Source organism: Chenopodium album, chromosome 20 (assembly GCF_948465745.1).
Source record: "Chenopodium album chromosome 20, dcCheAlbu1.1, whole genome shotgun sequence".
In the NCBI taxonomy this organism is placed as follows: Eukaryota; Viridiplantae; Streptophyta; class Magnoliopsida; order Caryophyllales; family Amaranthaceae; genus Chenopodium; species Chenopodium album.
This window is the reverse complement of record NC_137853.1, coordinates 33,176,254-33,195,662: the sequence shown is the minus strand read 5'-3', so window position 1 is coordinate 33,195,662 and position 19,409 is coordinate 33,176,254. Positions and strand designations below refer to the sequence as shown.

Here is a 19,409-nt window from a genome sequence, read left to right as displayed (position 1 = left end):
AGAAGGAAATTAGGAGCCGAACTGAACTGAACTGAGCTGAACTGAACTGAACTGAACTGAACTGAACTGAACTCAGCTGAACTGAACTGAACTGAATTTCAACGTAAGAGAACAGGCCCTAACTGCACTAGACTACTGAACTTTGAAATGTTGCAACTACAGTAGAGTACTGAACTTAATAACCTTTTTTATTTTTTTGAGGAAACTTAATAACCTTGTTAAACATAAATAAAAATAAAGGAAAATTAAAAATTCCGACTTAAATAAAAGCAAGGTATTAAAAATAAAAACAAAAATTTACTCCGATCCACATGAATATTGGTAATTTAATTTTCTGCTACCAAAGAATAATTTGAATTATTCAATTGATTTGATTATTTGTTGTATGATTAGAGTGATTAAAAATTGAAAAACCGAATTGTTAATTTGATAAAATTGGAGAAGTAAAAGGCATAGATGTTGAGGAGTGTGAAGGTTGGATAAGCAGGTGTCAAAGTTACCAAATTTAGTTTTGTGGCCTTTGTGCACGTGGCTTATCTTATTACCTCTAAAAGTTGTCCTCGTGTGCACTTTATGATGGTAATTTAGAAAATATATATACAAAAAGCTTACCGAATATATTATGGGTCAAGTAATATGACATTTTCATTTTAGAAATGTTAGGGCATGTTCTCATTGACTGAACTTAGCTGAACTAAATATTTTATAAGAGAATGAAATTAGGAGCCGAACTGAACTGAATATTTTATAAGAGAAGGAAATTAGGAGCTGAACTGAATAATTTATAAGAGAAGGAAATTAGGAGCTAAACTAAATTAAACTCAGCCATATATCAAATGAAAAATCCGAGCATGGCTCGGGCATTAACTAGTAACTATATACTTAAAGACACAACATCAGTGACACGTGTCGGTTTTCTTAGTTATTTTGTTTAAAAAAAATTAATCCTTTTATAAAACTTTTATATTTTAGGAAATTATTGTATACAATAATAAGGAAATTTTGACATTTGTTACCAGGAAAAACACCTCGCTTCACATTTGCTATCGGTTTATTTTTTTTTTTCTTTCTTTTCTACCACCTAAATCAGAGTTTGTTAAATATCACTACCACTTATCTTACACCGTTAGTATTTTCGTTACCACCACCCAACCACCGTCCAGCCACCACTCCTTCCCACCCACCAGCTACCCAATCCACCGCCACTGTTCAACATCAAACTTACCGCAACCACCATCCAGCCACCACTCCTTCCCCACCCAGGCCACCAGCTGCCCAATCCCTTGCCGCAGCTCCATCCACCCACACAACTCCCCTGCTCCTTCTTCCTTTCCTCAGTCGCTCAAACCACCATCAATTACCAACCCTTTAGCTGCTCTTTTCCCTTGTTCCCTCTTATCACCACCAATCGGCACCAGCAACCACCACAACCAATCCCACCACTGCTAGCCACCACACATAGCAGCAACACTGCCCAGCTTCGCAACCAATCAGAGAAGCCGCATCAATCAGACCCAAATTCGCAACCCCCTCCCCTCGAAAACCCGCCTCGATCCCAGCCAAAAACCCCAATTGAGCAAATCTCAAACCCCAATCGAGCAAATTGCAAATCTCAAAAATATTAAATCGTAACGAGAGTGGAGAATATTTTGTTTGATGTCGTAACGTCGAGGTGTTGTTTGGTGGAGAATGTGGTTGAAGGAGAAGGAGGAAGAGCGGTTTTTGTGGAGTTTTCCGGCGGCAAGGTGGAGGACCATGGGGAGGGTGGCGCCGGCAGGGGGGAGGGTGGCTAACGAGAGAAGCAAGGTGTTTTAAGGGTGGCTGGTTTTTGTTTTTTCTGTTTTTTTTTTTTTGAATAAACTTAACGGAGTCAGAATAAACTTAACGTAATCCTAACGAATTCCTTTAAGTGGTAGTGATTTTTAACAACCTCTGATTTAGGTGGTAGCAAGGTAAAAAAAAAAAATTTAAACTGATAGCAAATGCGGAGCGAGGTGTTTTCACTGGTAGTAAATGTCAAAATTTCTCAATAATAATTGTTATAAACAATTGTACTATATAAAATAAGTAAAGATTTTTTTACATCTATAGATGGATATGCCCATAGGTATGTGTTTTGATAACATATAATTTTTTAATAAAACACAATCTTTGAGAATCTTTTTTAAAGAATATAATCTTCATATACTTGACAAGAATAATTACTAAATTAGAAAAAAAAAAAAAAGCCTATATATATATAATTTATAAATATTTATTTGATTATTAGTAAGAAATAAAAGGATACATGCATACATCACATTTGTCTTTGAAAATTTAATACGATCAAAGACCACTACAAAAAAACGCGTTTTTAGCAACCAATGTTACCAGCGGGCGTCAAATCATTAGCGAGTGATTTTAAAAACCTTCACTAATTACCAACCATTAACATAATCGGTCGCTAAATATGACCGTTTAAAAAATCAATCACTCGACATAATTTCAAAATACTTATTTGACTAAAGTACTAAACAGCTCTTTCACGTGATATTCAATGTTTCAAAATTTGTAAAGACATGAAATAAGAAGAAAATAACTACTTCCTCTGTTTCTTTATAGCTGCAACACACACGGTATTTAAGAAAAGTAGACGTCACATGTTATAATACACTTAAAATGAGGTTAAAAGGTGGTTGTTAGGAGTATAATCAAGTGGGTCATGTGATTTAATTTAATGTAATAGTACAATTTTCACCCTAAAATTATCTTTCTTTTATGGTATGTTGCAACAATAAAGAAATGGAGGAAGTATATTATAGTAAAAATTTATTCACAATAATTTTAGAATTTTTAAATTAAATATAATGCTAATTTAATAATGAAAATTGAAATATATTTAGGGACGGATGGAGTAATGTTTAAAGAGCTATGAATCTATGAAGTAGTGTTTTTTATAACAGGAAACCCACTTCCAATTAACTCAAAAAAAAAAAAAACAAAAAACAAAAAACAAAAAAAACAAAAAAAACCACTTCCAATAACCCAAGGGAATTTTTTTTTTTTTTTTAAACTTAAAAAAAAAAAAAAAAAAAAAAAAACCCACAAAAACCAAATTGTTTTTTTTTTTTTTTTTTTTTTTTTTTTTTTTTTTTTTTAATAAAACAGAGGTACTTTTTCATAAACCCACTTCCAAAAACCCAAGTGGTACTCCGTATTTCTCACAGTCATATTTATTGGCTTCAACGATTCTGTTCTTTCACCAAATTACAACTTCAACGAGGAAATTCATCACTAATTCGGTATGTTTCGTTTTTTATTCTTTGTTTGTATTTAATAATCCAATCTATGATTATTGGATGCATCATAGTTTTATATGTTTCGTTTTTCATTTTGGCTGTGTTTAATCAATTTTAGATTTTGAGGTAAAATAAAAAAAAAAGGGATGATCCCCTTTAACACATCGTTGCTTCGTCCGTTAATTCTTTTGGTGGTGTTATAAATCTAAATTGTCTATTCATACTTTGTATTTGTACTTGAAAAATCATGGTATCACTGAAGATTACTCTTTCATAGATTTTCGGCGTTGTACTCTGTTGCTAACATCGACATACTTTGGCCTGTGTTGTCTTCTGTGTCGGACACTCTTGTGTACAGGTGAAAAGAGCTTGCTCCTGTTAATAATACGATCAAACTTACCCTCCCTCGAAACATGAAAGATAAATAGATTAATACTAGTTGCATTGATATTGTTGTTTTTGTAATTGTGTTATCTATGTACTCCCTCCGTCCCTTAGTTAGATTCTTATTTCCTTCATTTATTAGTCACATGATAGAGAGAAGTAGGAATCTAATTATGGGACGGAGGGAGTACGAATTAGCCACACTAATGAACCTTATTGAGAGTGAATTCCTGAATCTATTGTTGTTGTTATTGTTATTAAGCATTAACTATTTATTGGGATCAAAGGTCCATCATCTTTACACCTTGTGCACTGACAATGGAAGCTTCGAAGAGGTCAAAGCTAACAGAAGATGCCCTTAAGCAATTTCAACAAGGGGTTTCACTTGTATTCTCAGGCTGGGTTGCTCTCCAAGATGCTGTGAATGGAGGTTGGGGAGGCATTCATTCGCGTGAAATAGCAGTCTCTATTGAGTCTTCTGTCCTCAGTTTCTTCTGTAAACCTAAGAAAAATGGTAAAGATGTTATTTCATCTCATGTAATATTTCTATACTATTTTTGAACTTTGATGATTACGCCATTAGACTATCAAAGTATTTGCTTCAAAAGTTATGTGCTTTAGCCATCATACCGAAAATCACAACAAAGATGATTTAATTTTAAGTTGTACAAATATGTGAGTGTGTATATATATATATAGTCAATTGAAGCTTTAAGAAGATATAAAAGTTCGTGTTGGGTTCTTAATTTTGGCTTTAGAATTAATGTAAATGCTCTTCTCTTTCTCAGAACCTCTATGCATTTTTGATTTAGAAGATTTGCTTTGTGATGGCATGGATTCCATGAGTTTGATGGACTATGAAGTGGAGTGTGAGGAGGTTATTTCTTGATCAATTTGATTATGAAGTATTATTTATATCGAAATTGAAGCTATAAGTTTATTGCTTTATTCTGATTTAGAATTATTCTGTTGACACATTATAGGTGGCAAACAAGCTGATGGTTATGTATGAAGAATGCTTAGAGGGTGACTATCAATCAATTCAAAGGCTCAGGGATGTGAGGCCAATTCGCCTTGTGGTACCGGTAATTTTCCTCTATGTATAGTGTATCATATATTGTGGGTGAGATTGTGCATGTTTTTTTGGCTGCTTGAGGTTTTTTTGTTGGGTTTTGTCTTGATTGTGGTAAGCCTTTTGGCATTCCAAACAATATGCATATCTCCTAGCTTAGGTCTTGTGTTGGACATGGTCATATTCTTAGACTCATAGTGTCTATTTTCAAAGTGCTGAATCTTGTATCTCGTCATGTTGCAGGTTATCAGTGATGATGATGATGATGATGATGACAACGATGATACGAGGAATGTTGTAGGTCCGAGTATGATGACAGATTCAGTAGGCACCTCCTCAAACAATGAAGTTGCTTCCCAAGATATGGAGATGGATGGGTGGATTCCTGTTTCCCGAAAGAAGAGCAAGGGTCAGAGAAAGTAGGCTGAGTCTCTGATGGGGTGTTTAGTATTTTATGGTCGAGCATTATCTTATACTCTTGCAATTTTCCTTTAAATTAACAGTACTTGGTATTTTTTAGTCGATTAGCATTTTGTTTGGATTAGGTGATCTGAAGAAGATTAGAGAGGAGGTGATATTTTGATTTCCTTATATTTGGAATAAAAGAGAATTAGAGGGGGTTAGAAGGAGACAGACTTGTAAATAATGGCAAAGTTATAAAATTATTTACTTTTTGATTTTTGATATACCACATTTGTGATTTTATGTGCAATAGTAATGCTTAAATGGAGTACAACATTTGGTTGAGAATAAATAAAATTCTCCTTGAATATTTAGCATCTCTGTTTGGAAGCTCTGTTAACAAATCTACCAAATTACCATCAAAATTTTCAGCAAATTTACCAAAATATTGCGTGATTTACCTTTGCTCGTTTATATCGATGATGTAATTTAATTAGGCGACCTTCCATGGGATAAGTAGACTCCAGTTGAATGTTTATGATCTCTTTTGTGTTGTGGATTATTAATGGAGATATGCTGTGATGTTACAGCTTTTAAAATGTTTTCTTGTTAACCATATTACCGATTGGAAGTTGTTTATATGGTCTTAGGGTGCTTTTCCCATAATATTCACATGTAAGGCTGTATCACTGATTAAAGATAGAACTACAGTATGAATAATGAACATAGCAGTACAATTCACTTGATTACACATACATATAGCATATTGCTATAAAACCGACTACATGTAAGTTCCACTAAAATTTTCTATCACCAGAGTAATTTTCGAATGCTTTGATGGTTTACACTTTCATTTTTCATATAAATGAGTTTATGTTAGACTTGTTTAAACTTTAAAGGAGAGATGGCTGATCCTAGAGCTCATTCTGTATCGAGCTATATTATGAAGGTATTTATCTTCAACGAGAGCCTAAACAGTCCTTCAGTATACATATGGTAGGATTGCAGTTAGATGCTTCACCCAGTCACAAAGATGATCCCATCCATCGTTGCTTGGATCTCCTCAACAGATGTTAACTTCTGAAGTAGCGCTTTTAGAGTTCTCCACCCCTAATCAGAGTAACCCCTATGGCACTCAAGCTCAGCAAACTTTTCCCTTACTTGATATCAATCATTTCATACAGCTAACCAAATTGAACTTCCCTATGGTCAAACACAACTGCATTATTAGGTGCAATTTATATTACAGCAAAGGATACTCAGGTCAGAGTACAATCAGACGAGGTCACTGGTCAAGTATCAACAGTTTCATTTTACCCATAAGAATTTTTTTTTGTAAATTCTGCTGTGAAACAATTTTACAGATCAGAATAGCTCAGAGGGAAAAATCCCAGAATTTTATTGCAGTTAGCATTCAGTTTAGGAGTATATATGTAGAGTTCAAAGCTCATCCTAAAGCAACATCAGGAATAGAGAAATATAAGCATGAAGAACTTAATGCAGAACATAAATTAGTCATTCACAACCTTAGCCAAAATCGAACAGCATCAAAAGTTTACAGTAGTAGCAATTATATTGAGTTGGCAGTTCAATTGCTATATACAAGTACTAAAGAAACATAATGCCACCACTGATTTTCACTATAATGCCCATGATTTAGCGCTAAAGTGCAGGGATCACATTTGAACCCTGAACTGTATCTCTAAATTTCAAGAACAGCATTAACCATGCCAATGTGTCTTGTTAAAGCAATTAATGTTGAATGTCACGACTTTGAGAAAAAGCATACCAGGATTGAGCAATATATTAAGAAAGGTTCGTCGCAACTTCTTGCATCACAGTAAGTAAAAGACTCTCCATGAGGGCATTTGCTAACTAGTCTAAAAGAATACACTATAAAAGGTATTACAATTTGACAGACAAAAAACTTTATTTCAATCTTCTGGAAAGTTACCTATATCCAATTTATGCAACATTTACAAACTTTTTTATTAAAAAAGCCAATAATGTATATTAGATGCAGATAAACAAGCCAGACAAAGAAAACAAGACATACCTCTTACACTACGTACCTTCTCGATTAGCTGTTCTGCAACCGTGCCTCTGGTACAGCCAGTCAGCGACCAATATATATAAGCAATGCTGATAAATTGAGATAAGCAGAATAATTTAGGTGAAATACTGAAAGGCCATTAATTATGTTTAGATGCACTTCAGCGCATTATAACGATTTAACATACCACTTTAATTTCATATAGAAATGATATACGGTACCATTCTTGTCAATTATACCAGTTCTCTGTTGTAATAATGTAGAAAAAAAGATCATTATAAGGCTGCAAATAAGCTTCTGCAAATTCTGAAGTTATATCATCAGAATCTCACAGACATGACAATATGAAAGGACGAAGTTGATGCTAGGGCTGAGGTTGTAGAAACTTAGGAAGCTTACATTAGCTTTTTGAGGCAGAAGAGAAAGGCAAACTGGTTAATAGATGGTGATATAAATACTGCATATTTTGATAAATGCATTAACACTAATAACAAAATAAGATTTTGCAATGAAAGATCTTGCTGGACAGAAGCATGATCAAACAATGACGCAAATAAAAGAATTTGATGATTTTTCCATCTATGGCTTGGGGAAGCATATAAATGGATTATGCTACTTGATATGGAGAGCTTATTGAATGTGGAGCTAAACATACAAATGTCTGACCACAAATGAGAGATGAAGCCCTTCTATTTTGTCCTCAAAAAGTTCAAGCAATGCATGCTTGCATTCCAAATTGGGAAAATTGCCAGAACTTCATAGCATGTGAAACACATTAATATAGTAAGAGTACTTACACTATATACACCAGGTTTACAATTAATGGTATCCCATTTAATCAATAATCATAATATTTGAGTGCATCATAATCTGCAGAAGACCAGACTCAGCATTTAGTAACAGCAATGAGTAGTATCTTTAAAAGTCAGCATGATATTCAAACAATCATAGACTTCAAATAAGAGGGGTGAGGCACTGAGGTGGGCAGGTACCAGTTTAAGCTAAAGCAGAGCAGGAAAGCAAAGAAAATGGCAAAGTGGCTGAGGTTTGCAATGGATATTATGCCGCCGTATGATTATTTAAATCTCCATTTTTCTTCCTTTTTATCTGCTTCCAAGATCTATAGTGCATGGGAATATTGGGGTAGTAGTAGAGCTTTATACTGGGCTAATTTAGACCAGGCCAATTTTATCAACTGTTTTTTAGCATTATTCCTACATATCAAAGTATCAAACTCATTGACTGATTAGTGATTACCCATAAAAAAGTCATTAACTAATCTAAACATGACAATATTATTTACAAATGAGATTCTTTCAAAATTTCAGTATTTACTCTTCTTAGCAAAATTTTTGTAAGAACATCAGTCTAATTAATATCTCCATATGATAAAAATAATTACCAGAGCTGCTAACAGTCAGTGCTTGCTTAGCTATTTGGAAAGGTGTCTAAAGATCTTCATCAAAGATGCAGCTTGCTACCCTCACTTGTCACATGGAATACGGGGACTGCCAAGAAACAAGACAATGATTTTAAAAGGGTAATGAAATAGGATAATTGCCAAGCTGTATAAATAAAATTTAGAGCACCTACTTGATGAGTAAAATTTACACATGATTGAACTTGAAAGCTTGAATTCCACGCTAAAGAGCATTAGTGGAGCTGAACAAACTTTCTCACAAGTATGGGTTGATATGAGCCAAGCCAAGAGCCAATCATATTATTTTGTTCATGTCAAGCTCATTTTATTTAGGCATCCTGAACTTAGTTTTTATTTGAGCTAATAAATCTGTCCAAGCCCAGTTCATTCAAGATTTAGCAAATTTGAGTTTGTTCATGTCAAGCTCATTGTATTATATACTCTTTTACCAATAATCTCTACATGAACAACACCCGTTCTTAAAATGGTGAAACCGCTTGTTATCTCTCACAATTATCTCCCTGTTAACAACCTTGGATACCAGTTTAATTGCATTATGGCAATCGCAACATATACGCAGATTCTTGCAGACTCTCACTGTCATACCATCTGCAGATTTTAACAGGCCAAAGGAGACTGCAAGCTTCTCACTATGTCCCCTTAGAATTTGTAATTTCTCTTCTTGTCCCACATCATGAAGCACTGAACTAGTATCAGGAATGTAACCAATTTTTCTGATCTTCATCTCTAATTCAGTCCAAAATGTTTGAATCTCTTCTGATTTGGAAAGCATGTGATGGCCAACGACGAAAGTATACACCTTCCCTCCAATTTCCACCCAACTACAGCCAGCATCCTTCTGAAGTCTTTTCTCCTTCATTTTCGCCCTCACACTTCTCACGTCATCCCACTTGCCTGATTGTGCTAGTAAATTTGATACTGAAATATAGTTCTCTACCCTATTTGGATCAAGTTGTAGCAGTTTCTCAGCTGCTATTCTTCCTAAAACCATATCGCCATGAATTCTACAAGAACTAATCAAAGAAGTCCAAATTTTAGCGTCAGCTTCCATGGGCATATTTTTCACAAGCTCCATTGCATCATACAGTTTCCCAGCACGTGCTAGCATGTCCACCACACAAGTATAATGCTCTAATCCGGGAATTAACCCATATAAATTATGCATTTCATAGAAATATTCCAGACCTTCTTCAATAAGCCCAGCATGGCTGCATGCCATAAGTATACTGACAAATGTAAAATGATCAGGCATTAATCCCTGTATTTGCATCTGTTCAAATAGCAGCAATGCCTCCTTTCCATGTCCATGAACTGCATATCCTGAAATCATGGCTGTCCACGATGCTGAATTTTTCTTGGTCATGCTGTCAAAGAACCTCTGAGAGAGTTCTATGCATCCACATTTAGCATACATATCTATGATGGAACAGTTAACAAACACATCTTCTGTCAGATTGCCCTTCAAGGTAAAACAGTGTACTTCCTTACCCAGCCTCAAGCACGAGAGCTGTGAGCATGCCCCAAGAAGACTTGTTATTGCAATCACATTGGGCCTAATTCCTTGTTTTAGCATGTGACGGAATGTGTCAAGAGCTTGCTCTGGGCATCCAGACTGTTCATATCCAGAAATCATTGCATTCCAAGAAACGGGAATTTTATTTATCATTCCATCAAATAAAGCCCTAGAAAATTGTGGTTTATTACACCGGAAGTAAAAAGAAAGCAGTGATACACTTATAAACGGATCAGTATCTATTCCATTTCGAAGAACAAAGCCATGGATTTCTTTGCCAGATGGCAAAAGACGAAGTTTGGAACAGGCTAAAAGGAGGCTAGTTAAGCTAAACCGGTCAGGATGTAAGCCTGAAGATCTCATTTCAAGGTAAAAGTCTAAAGCCTTTCTCGGATCTCCATATTGTGCATTACCATCAATTACTGCATTCCAAGAGTTCAACATCTTGGTCTCTATTTCATGAAAGACAAACTCAGCAGAACTTAAAGACTCACATTTTGCATAGGCCACAATGAACGCATTAGCCACCAACTCATCACCAAAAAATTCGTGTCTTAATGAGTAACCATGAAGTTCCTTTAAGCTCATTTTCTGCAACTTGTGGGAGAATGCTGGCAACACATTCAAAATAGTGACTTCATTGACTCTAACTTCATCTCCTTCCATATGAAGTTCCCTAAGGAGATCAAATGCCTTTGAAGCATCATCATTTCTAGAAAAATTCCAGATGATCGAATTCCATGAAACCGTGTTCTTATTTTTGTTCTCCTCAAAAAGCGTTTGAGCAGCATGTGAAAGCTCACATTTAGCATACATGTCAACAAAGGCATTATTCACAGTAACCTCATAAATGAGACTCAGTTTTATAGCCAAACCATGAAGCATCTTTCCCATTTCAATTTCCCCTTCCCCTGCACAACTCGGCAATACTGTCACCAACGTAGCAACATCAGGTACTAAACCGCACTCATCTTGAAGCATTTGCCCAAAGACAACAATACTCTCCTTATATAACCCATTCTCTGAATAAACACGAATCAACGAATTCCAAGAAACCAAATTTCTCTGGGACATATTATCAAACACCTTAAGTGCATCTCCAACCAACCCAAATTTACCATACATCATAATCAATGCATTGCCCACAAACACATCCGAATCTAACCCCGATTTCGCCACCAACCCATGAATCGCCTCTCCAAGATCAATCCTAAAGCTCAAAGCACAAGATTTAATAACACAAGGAAAAGTAAAATTATCAGGTTTCAAATCAGTGCTTGAAACCAATTCACAGAACATCAAAACAGAATCATCATAAAGTTGATTCTTTGTGTAAGCACTAATCACTGCATTCCACAAAAACAAGTTCTTCACCTTTAATTCATCAAAAACCAAACGACAATTCAAAGGAAACCCACAAACAGAATACATTGCAATAAGCCGATTGTAAAGAACAAGATCATCACTAAAATAAGACGAAACAATTCCATGAACTTTTCGCCCAATTTCGAGGTTTCTTTATTGCCCACATGACTTAATCAATAACCCAACAACCTCAGCTAATTGAATTGGATTACAATTGGGAATTGTTAATTGTTCTTGAATTACAAATAATGCTTGATTAAGGTTTTGGGATTGACAAAGATTGTTTACAAGTAGGGAAAAGGGGATTCTAGGGTTTGAAAATTGGGGGGTTTTGAGGGGTTTTGGGGAGGAGAGAGAAAGAGAAGGAACTGGGTTTTTGATTGAATGAAGAAAGAAATTGTTTTTGTATGATTTATGGGTAATTGAATTGAAGGAAAATGGGGAGTAGTAATGGTAGGATGAAGAAACAGCCATTTTCATAGAGCTCTGTAATTGAGTAATGAAAGTAGTGGTTTGCCTGTTAATTCAGTTATATTTGGCGCGCAATCAGACAAGAAAGATAAGATGGTCAAGTTTAATAGTCTTCAGAAGGAAAAAAAAAAAAAAAAAAAAAAAAAAAATTGTGGTTAAGACATTGATCTCAAGAGGCGTAGAGACTAGAGACTTTTTTTTTTTTTTTTTTTTTTTTTTTTTTTGGGTCTCAAAAAAAAACTTTGTAGTTCCTACTCCATATATTGATTGACTTATTAAAAAAATGGAGAGAGTATGATTGCAAAAAATCTCAAGAATTAGGGGGAGTGTTAATTTCACTTTTTACTTACTGTGATGACAACAAGGGTTATTCTTGGCATCTGCATTCCCCTAAAAATTCAAATGATGAAATTCGTAAAAAAACGTGTTTTTATATTTCATTCTTTTCAAAGTAATTTTGACGATATTTGAAAGCTCGCATTTTGTAGATGCGAGAAACACATTAATACAAGCAGTTAGGGAAGGATTTAATTTGGGTTTTATTTAAATCTACATTATTGTGTAAACTATCTATACGAACTATTGGTTTGAATAGAAAAACAGGCTAAGTATGCTGTAATGGCTAAAAGGTGTGATTAAAAATATATATTTTCTAATTGATACTACTCCATATGATGGAGCTCTATGTAAAATGACTTGCTAAATGTTAGGTTTTGGACTTTGAATAGGCCACAGTAGTTATTTTGAATGTCACAAATATACTATTTTTTCCTCAACTCCACAAAAACCTTTAATCAACAAATAAAAACCTTAAATATAGTATAAAACTGTTGTAAGATTGATGACAATGATCTAATCTTCAAATTTCTTTTAATTTACATATGTCAAAAATTTATTGTAAACCTCCTATTGGGCAAATCAATGGAAATTGGACTAATACCAAGCACGTTACGAATCATAATTTAAATCTTATATTTAAACACCGAATCCACGACAATTAAATCCTGAATCCACCATTATCACGTGAGTGCGTTTAAGACCCAATTATAACAACCAAACCATGAATCATCTTTTCTCATAATCAATGCATTTCCCACAACACACATACATAGTATTACACAAACTAATCAAACAAATGCCCCCCCCCCCTAAGTACAAGTATTAAGTATCTCAATCAACACTTCCTTGTTCATATCACATCATATCAATGCTATATTATAAATACTTACTTGGTACCAAAGTTATTCATTTTGAATTCACAGAAATAAAAAATTTAGAGAGAGAAACACAAATTTAGAGAGAGAAAATCTTGGAACATGGGTACTCGAATGGCTGCGTTACAAGATAGCTTCGTTAATTACACACTCAATTTGATTAATCAGGTACTCCTAATTACCGTAACTTTCTTAAAACAAACCCTTTCTCTCTCTAATTAATTGATTAATCTTCACTTTCTCTCTCTAATTAACTTTCATAATCTCTGTTTTTTCTTGTTCTAAAAACAGGGGATTCTGAATTATGAGTTTAATAATCAACTTTTACTGCAAAATCATACAAACCCAGGATTTGTTGCTAACAAATTAAATGAATTCTTTCAATCTACTCAACAACATCTCGATAATTTGGCTCAAATTCTGTTAGTTTTCTCTCTTTTTCGTATTAATCATTTTTAGTCTAATTAATTAATTTAATTGTTCGTTAATTAATTAACTAATTATCTTGTTTTGTTCATAATGTAGGGAACAAGAAAATGTAGACTTCTCGAATCTTGATCGAATTCTTCATGGGTTTAAGGACAGCAATTCTACGTAATTAATCTCTTTCTCATTTTTAATTAAATGGGTTGTTAATTAATCAAGATTACCGTTCATATTCACAGTGTAATTGTTTGGTAACAAGAAATTTTAATTAATTATACATTATGATCGATTTTTGTTAATGTTAATCTGCATAATTCTTGAATTTAATAATTATTATAGCATTAAATAAATACTCTGAATATATACCATTGGTGAAAAATTCTACGTTAGAGGTTATATTGTACGTCAAGAGAGTCGTAACGATAGTGAAATATAGTCGGGATTCAATTTCAAGTCTCATTATTTATGAAAGCTAACATTTTTTTGTAACACAGCATCGGTGCAGAACGTATTCTTAGTGAATGTGTTCAATTTCGAATTAATTCTCACGCGAAGGACAAAGAAGGGTATTATATATTCTGCATTTTAATTAATTAATTAATTAATTTTGATGAAATTAATTAAATTTGTTGAATATACGATTTATTGTACGTATACAGTTGCTTAAGGTGCTTGGAACGAACGAGAATGTCATACAACCAGTTGAAGTCCAATCTAGAAACCTTATTAGGGGTGAGTAGACTGAATTTTTCATAATCGATCACGATCATGTAATGTAATATGCTTAGAATTGAGGGGTCAGGACTATGTGACAACTTATGTCGGGTCTATGCGATAACATGACTACGTGAACTTACTTCTGATATAGTGTTTGTAACGATTTTAAATTGTAGATGGAGAATCGAATTGTACAAGCTGGTGGGTTAATTCCTAAGCTACCAATCAACGAGGTTAAATGTATTTCCTTATATATAGTCATAGTATTGGACTAATAATGTGTAAACAAATTCGCGATTTATTTAATAAAAAAGACTAATATATGTTTGATTTATGCTTGCAGAAAACGGGTACCAAAGTTGCTCAATATCAATTTGAATATGTTGATTACACTAGCACCTTGATGGATGAGGTATTAATTAATTACTCTAGTTCTTTCTTTCTCTAATTAAGATTTTTCTTTCTAATTAAGCTTCATAATCTTGTGTTATATTCTTATATATGTTTGTATGCAATGGAAAACAGTATATTTTGATAACGGAAATCAATCCAAAATATGAAGCTCATAATCTGAATGTTGCACTGAGAGATGTCACGAGACGACTCGATAATTTGGCTGAATTTGTGTAATGTTTCTCACATTAATTTTGTTATATAATTATCTCTTCTTTTATCACTAAATATTATTTATTACTAATTATTTCAGCCTAATAATTTATTCTTCTGCTTTGAATTTTTTCAGACAAGAACTAAATGACAATATGAATTTTGATTTTCATATTGACCCGGAAATTGCAAGAACTATGAGGTTTATTAATACTACACTTGATAGTTCCAGGTAATTAATTTGTCTTACTCACTCTCATTCGTTTTAAAAAAAAAAATCAATTTGATAGAGTTGATATTGTATTTGATCTATCGTAAATAAAAAAAATAAAATAAAATATAGCTTCCATATATTGATACACAAGATTTAATTTCAAGTCTCGCGTGTTATTCCACAAGTTAGAGTTTGTCAAGAAGGTCAATATTTACGCGGGGGCTAAGAAAGTAAACTTGTACACTAATTATACTTAGGCTGTCAAAATTATGGAAATAGAATTAACAAATAAGTGATTATAAGTTATAAATAAAGAAATTGCTAGTGATTAGTATTCTTGTAATCTTGTTATTCTAATTTATTATGGCTTATATTTTGTGGTTCAAATGGTGCAGTGTTGGTGCAGTAGGCTGTATTTCTCTACGTGGTGCATTAAAAAAAGTACGAGATTATTATAAGGAGAGGAATATGGAAAAGTATGCTTTATATAATTTTTTTCATATCCATATTGCTTTTTATATTATGTTATAAAATTTGTAGCATAAAATATTTATGTTTATGATGATTTGATGAAATTTGTTAAAAATTTACACAATATATTATAATAGGTGTTTAGAAAGCATGAACAAAGCAAAGAATGAATTCAACTCACTGAAGAGCAGATTGGAACCTATAATGGAGGTGAGCACAATTATTCACAATTTCCAAGTTTAGTTAAATTTGTGTGTTGATTTTGTGATCAAGTCATAATCCGATAATTATTATTGTGGGTAGTCGCATAATTTATTTATGGATATTCAAAAAAAATCGTTACATGTATGAGTTTATTATGTAAATCAAGTGATCATATATATGATAGAACGGTTATATCTATGAAGGGTTCTTTTGATTAATTATGTTTAATTTAACGTGTGTTTATATAAAATAGGTTGGGACGATGTAACAACTACAAGCTTAATTAAATTGGTGTTTATTTTGTAGATGGAGAAAAAGATCGTAGATGCTGGTGGATCGATTCCTAAGCCTATTGTGAAGGATACAAGAAGAATTGGAGCGTTGCATCCTAGTCATGTTTTTATCATTGGCGTTGATGTTTCGTGGAATGTTGGAGATCGAGACTAAAAGGATTACTTCATTCTTCCTATAATTCTTTGTAGTTTGTAGCTTTAATTTCTGTTACTAGCTTGTTTGTGTTGTTTTTTTTTTTACTAACTAGGTTTGATCTCGTGCCATGCACGGTGATCGTTATACATTGTTAATAGATACATATTATAATCATAAATTAGTCGAGGAATAATAAAAGTATGTGATATGTTAAATTTTAATTGTAGCTTCTAATACACATTAAAAATAAATTTAGGCAAAAAATCCGACCAATATTTTTTTGTTGTTGTAAAACAGATCACAAAATATTTTTAAGAATAAAATTTTTGGTTATAATTGTTATAATATTATTTTTAAGAACCATGCATTGTTATAATTGTCCAATTTTCTGTTATAGAAAAATTATTTGTAAAATATTTTTATTTTAAATATACTACATTAATATGGAATATGTACAACAAATAATATTATTTTTGAAATTGATTTGTTTCCTTAATTAATAGATTTTTTTTTATATATAAAAAAAATAATAATAATTAAGGACACACTGAGAGATGACACGTGTCATTGCTGGTGTGTCTTTTAGTATATAATTATTGAATATTGAATTATTGATATTGATTGATTATTGATGATTATTGATTATTGATTATTGATTGATATTAGCTTGTTACAGTACATGTATAGCCATTTGATACTTTGCTCTGTAACTAGATTTCGATCATAAAAATGTTGTTTACATTTTCTTTTGGTAATGAAACAATTTGGATTTTGGATTAATCCATTTGTAAACTTTTCTATTTTGAATTGTGTAAGACTGTTACGTTCAAGTAAGGCTATGTAACCTATGTTACTCAAGCTCGGGAACCCATGTTTAAAGATATGTAACTAGTTTCTTTTTTTTTTTTTTTTTTTTTTTTTTTTTTTTTTTGGACGAGAAACTGGTTTATAATTGAACTAAGATTGTAATTTTTTAGGTATGGTTGAAGGGTGACTAAGTTTAAGAAAAATGGTGATGATGAGAATGATAGGGCCTTTTTTAACAGATGTTTCGCCAGCTTTAAAGTTATATTTATACGGGGTATTTCAATATTTGGTGTGGGAAAATTTGTTCTTCTTAAACAGGGCTTGTTCTGCTCAACTTAAATTCAGTTCAATTCTTAATTTCCTTCTCTCAGAAACAACTTAGTATTCTATACAAGCTATTTGGCAAGTTTTTTTTTTTCTTTGAAAGGCGAGCTATATTTGAATGTGTTGATTCCAATAAATAATGAAAATTTTGTAGTTATCGATTGAAGTATATATGATGACTATCATGATTGACCTGTTTTTCTTCAAGTATAATAAGAATATAAGAGTATAAGTATAATTTTGATATAAGAGTATACCTCTAGTCTCTAGACAAGAAACCTAATACTACTATAATTAGGGTTTCAGAACGTGTTAGTTTAACATAAAGCGCTCTCTCTATATATACACGGTATATTAACTATAGGTTATACACTTATACACAACACAAAACCCTTTGATTCAATTTATCACCTTCAAATTCTTAATCAATGGCGGAAGAATTAGTGGATTTACCGATGGATTTGTGGACGGAGATCTTAGCAAGGCTGCCGGCGAAAAGCCTAATGAGATTCAGATGTGTTTGTAAAAGCTGGTGTTCATTGATTGATTCCTCGGATTTCATTGTTACACACCTTCACATTTACAACAAGAAACGCAAGTCTTTGATAGCCAAAAAGGAGACTGAATTTACCCTTTATAGTATCGACGCATTCAAGAAAATTGATAAAGTTTTCAGCACTCAAAAGGATCATTACAATTCATACCACAATTGTTTTGGACTGATTTTGTTACAAGAAACCAATGATAAGTTCGTATTTTATAATCCTTGTATTCGAAAATCGTTGGTAATTCCACCTTGTCCTTTTATTTCGATGAGATATACCATACTTTATTACCCCGGTTTTGCTTCGTCTACTAATGATCATAAGATTATTGCTTTTGGGTGTCGAGGGGATTCCGAGGTTTCGATTGCGGTTTATTCATTAAATGATCGCCTTTGGAGGATCAAAGATGGGTTATTTGATGACGCTCACATTCGAAGATATGGGTGTACTTATTATTCCAAGAGTGCTACCCACTGGTTAGGATTTGATCAGGATGATTCTAAACCACCCTTATCAAGTATTCATCTTGTATCGTTCGATTTTGATTCCGAGGAATTTAGCATTACGGGTTTCCCTGATGGTCTTAAACAAAAAGATAGCCATAAATTTCTATGTACCCTCGGTGATTCAATTGCAGCTTTTAGTGTGTGTTCAATGCGAATCTGCATATGGGTTTTGGTCAAGGATGGCGGAGATAGATCATGGCAATTGTGGTATACTGGAGATACAAATTTAGAGGCTAATCGGTTTCTTAAAAGAAGTTTTTTTATGGAGATTTTCAATGCTGAGAAGAATACATTTTTGGTACTTAAAAAGGGTAAAGTGTATTCATATAATTTAAGAACTCATCAGATACAACATTTGGAAAATTATACTGATCATAACAGTAAATCTTTTGAAGTTTATGTGGAGAGCTTAGTATTGCACAAATGAAGCCAAGGGAAGATTTGGACATCCTAGCCGTGAGACTGATGAATTCAGAACAGTACAAGATTATACATTGATTCCGGGTGTGTATGAAAGGTGTTCGTTTGTTTTTCCCTTCTGCGTACTCTGTCTCAGTTTTATTTTGTACTCGTACTTGAATATTACCATTGGAGATCAATCTAGCTAGAAAGATAATCATCTTAAAACTTTAAAAGCTTATATAGAACGGCAAGAATTTGACAATTAGCTCGCCATTAGAGTTTGTGAGTTGCTCTTAGACACGTAGTATGTCAGCCTTATATGCAACGGAGTATAATGCTTTTGAATTTTGATGTATTGGAAACATTCCCATTCAAAGAAAGACTATCTACCAACCTATAAGTATAAACATTTTATTTTTAAAAATACATAAATTAAAAAAATTACTACTATTATATGTTTATATACATGTAGATAAATATGAACTCTTGAAGACAGTCACATCTATAATTTTATGATAATTTTAAGTTTTTAACTGTATATATGCTTGTATAGGAATCAATGTGA

At 33.0% G+C, this 19,409-nt stretch overlaps 3 protein-coding genes and 1 long non-coding RNA gene across 4 annotated transcripts; 2 read left to right on the top strand and 2 right to left on the bottom strand.

The window, feature by feature from the left end:
• The first annotated feature begins 3,936 nt into the window (after window positions 1-3,936).
• On the top strand, window positions 3,937-5,412 carry LOC145599383 (uncharacterized). The gene is made up of 4 exons (XM_081655773.1): window positions 3,937-4,176; window positions 4,451-4,539; window positions 4,646-4,747; window positions 4,978-5,412. The coding sequence occupies exons 1-4, from the start codon at window positions 3,981-3,983 to the stop codon at window positions 5,155-5,157; spliced, it is 567 nt and encodes a 188-aa protein (XP_081511899.1). The 5' UTR covers window positions 3,937-3,980; the 3' UTR covers window positions 5,158-5,412.
• A 1,824-nt stretch (window positions 5,413-7,236) lies between these two features.
• On the bottom strand, window positions 7,237-8,356 carry LOC145599520 (uncharacterized). Its single transcript, XR_014103787.1, has 3 exons — window positions 8,182-8,356; window positions 7,987-8,059; window positions 7,237-7,278 (listed from the first exon to the last, which is right to left on the bottom strand). It is a non-coding gene; the product is annotated as an uncharacterized LOC145599520 (long non-coding RNA).
• Window positions 8,357-8,590: 234 nt separating this feature from the next.
• Window positions 8,591-12,025, bottom strand: LOC145598778 (pentatricopeptide repeat-containing protein At1g18485-like). The gene is made up of 2 exons (XM_081655168.1): window positions 8,783-12,025; window positions 8,591-8,697 (listed from the first exon to the last, which is right to left on the bottom strand). The coding sequence occupies exon 1, from the start codon at window positions 11,572-11,574 to the stop codon at window positions 9,055-9,057; it is 2,520 nt and encodes an 839-aa protein (XP_081511294.1). The 5' UTR covers window positions 11,575-12,025; the 3' UTR covers window positions 8,591-8,697; window positions 8,783-9,054.
• A 5,794-nt stretch (window positions 12,026-17,819) lies between these two features.
• LOC145597056 (putative F-box protein At5g47300) lies at window positions 17,820-18,869 on the top strand. The gene has a single exon (XM_081653234.1). It carries the CDS (start codon window positions 17,820-17,822, stop codon window positions 18,867-18,869), a length of 1,050 nt encoding a protein of 349 aa, XP_081509360.1.
• The last annotated feature ends 540 nt before the right edge of the window (window positions 18,870-19,409 follow it).